The sequence below is a fragment of the Octodon degus genome, unplaced genomic scaffold (assembly GCF_000260255.1).
Source record: "Octodon degus isolate 3935 unplaced genomic scaffold, OctDeg1.0 scaffold00222, whole genome shotgun sequence".
NCBI lineage: Eukaryota > Metazoa > Chordata > Mammalia > Rodentia > Octodontidae > Octodon > Octodon degus.
In genome coordinates this window covers 1,651,526-1,653,895 of record NW_004524798.1, presented here as the reverse complement: position 1 = coordinate 1,653,895, position 2,370 = coordinate 1,651,526, and the positions used below count along the sequence as shown (strand labels likewise).

The window sequence follows — 2,370 nt, the reverse complement described above, 5'->3', positions numbered from 1 at the left end:
CTGGCTCAGTTTTACTGCATAAAATAATACAGGGGAAAAACAGCCACTTATTTATCTCATTCCTTCCCCGATTCTTAAGTCTTTGTGATTGCTAGCCTGGTCCCTGAGATGTCTAGAAGTGACTCAAGTGGAAGGGGCTAGGGCCAGCCAGCGACAGGCCGCACACTCACTAGGGGTTTAGGGCCAGATCACCTGTCTGTGGCCAGAGATAAACAGGAATATTCTTGTTCTCCCCTGGGCCAGCTATGAGGCCCTTAGGGTCACACACAGCCACTCAGACAAGCGACCTAGTATGCTGTCAGCAGTAGGCACACATGGTCCGACTGTGTGACAGCACACTCAGGATGATGGCATGGTTGGCTGCTTGACTGTGTCAGCCACAGCGGCATGTATCCACCACCCAGGGAAGGGGCGTTATCATGGACAAAAGGGACCAAGGAAAGACGCTCTGGTCACGCTGTCCTGGCTAAGGGTCAGTGTGGCAATGGAGCATCTTTGGCAAGACCCCTCCATGACCCATGGAAGAGGGAGGCTCCATCCCAACTGGGCCAGGGTGGTCTGGACACAGTCACAAATGCCACATGGTGCGATTCAGATCATGAGCCGTAATCACCAAGGTTCACCTGAACATATTCTAAATCATCAGTGTGGCAACAGAAGGAACAGCTTAGGAGAGAAGAAGAGCAGTTTTCCGGTGGAAAGACAGGGCACACTTCTTTGGCAAACTCTGGTCCACATGGACACTTGCTGTCCACAGCCCCCTTGAGCACAAAGATAGAGCCCCTCCCTGCAGGTGGGGGGTATGGGCCTGGGGATGCTATGACCCAGGCTGCTGGTGCAGCTCAGTGGTAGGTCGTGTGCTTCACTACCACGAGGCTCTGGGTTCAATCCCCAGCATCAAAATAAGATAAAGTATATATTAAAATTCAATGATTCTGCCAGACATGGCAGAGTACACCTATAATCCTGGCACCTGTGAGGCTGAGGCAGGAGGATCACCTTGAGTTTAGACCTAGCCTAAAGTACGTAGTGAGACACTTCTCAAAAAAACAAAAAAGGAAATTTAATGATTCTGGAATTTCTTTGTTTGGAAACAGAGTCTTGCTACACAGCACAGGCTGGCCTTGAACTCATGGTGATCCATCTGCCTCAGCCTCCTGAGTCCACCACCACCACACCCAGCTGAGCCTGGAACTTCTTAACCATCTAGAGTTGAAGGGCTGTCCCCGTAGCTTGAGAAAGAACCTGACCTGGATGTTGGTATTCTTTCTACAAGAGGCAAAGGACACTGGTGACTCTGTTCCGTCAGGCTCTGCCCTGCTTCCCAGCAACCCTAGATATTCCCCAGGAGTCAGGGAGAAGGGTGCGTGGGAGGTGCGATGCTCCCAGCCCTCCTCCCTGGCTGTGCCCCTCCCCTCCCCCTCCCCTACTTCCTCTCGCCCCTCCCCCAGGGAGATCCAAGATGCTCTTCAAGGAGAGTCCAACCTGTCCCCTTCTCGCGGGTCTCTGACATGCCTCAGGGGTCACCCGCGGGTCCCTAGCTTGCTACTTGGGGGAGCAGATGGAGAGCTTGGCTCCCGCGGAGAACATCCAGAAGGCCGGGTGCACGGCGTCGCTGAAGTCCATCCCCTTGAACTTGTACATCAGGTGGACCTTGTCAGCCGAGACAGCGAAGAAGATGAGGAAGCCGTGGTCGCAGTTGAGGAGCACGCCCACCCGCGTGGCCTTGGTGGAGGGCAGCGTCTTCTCCACGTTGTTGTGCCACGCGGAGATCTTGTTGTTGAACCACTCCACGCACCAGGACGCGGGGTTGCGGCCCAGACGGCTCTCGGGGCCCTGGCGGTCCATGCCGCTGTAGCACACGCCCACCCCGCAGAAGGTGCCCTTCTGCAGCTCCACCTCCCAGTAGTGGATGCCCTTCCGGTAAGAGTGCAGGCCCAGCACCTGTGAGCAGTACGTGAAGCGATGCGGGTGCGGCCGGTAGTGCTGCACCGTGTCAGCTACCGAGGCCGACGTGTAGTTGTCGGACAGAGACACCTTGTAGTGGGCCGTGTTGTAGTCCAGGATGATTTTCACGGAATCTGGGGAGACATGGCCCCCAGGGTTAGGGGCACAGGGCCCAAGGCACTCTCCTCGAGACCCAGCACCACTTGTACTATTTATTTATGGGTGTGGGGGGCGAGACAGGGCCTCACTACGTTGTTCAGGCTGGCCTTGACTCACTCTGTAACAGGGGCAGGATGGCCTCGATCTTGAAGCGATGCTGCTTCCGCTTCCCAAGGGCTGGACTACAGGCGTTGGCCCCCTCGCCCAGTTTTATTTCTCTGTTTTGTCCGCCCATCTGCCCACACTTCCTTCCGCCCACACTTC

At 55.7% G+C, this 2,370-nt stretch overlaps 1 protein-coding gene across 2 annotated transcripts in view; it reads right to left on the bottom strand.

The window, feature by feature from the left end:
* Positions 1–1,225: 1,225 nt before the first annotated feature.
* Trim25 (tripartite motif containing 25) overlaps positions 1,226–2,370 on the bottom strand; it is a 14,198-nt gene continuing 13,053 nt past the window's right edge. For both annotated transcript variants that reach the window (XM_023705503.1, XM_023705504.1), the window contains one exon: positions 1,226–2,081. In XM_023705503.1, coding sequence (XP_023561271.1) covers positions 1,546–2,081 — 536 coding nt within the window. In that variant the 3' untranslated portion in view covers positions 1,226–1,545. The remainder of the gene's footprint in view (positions 2,082–2,370) is intronic.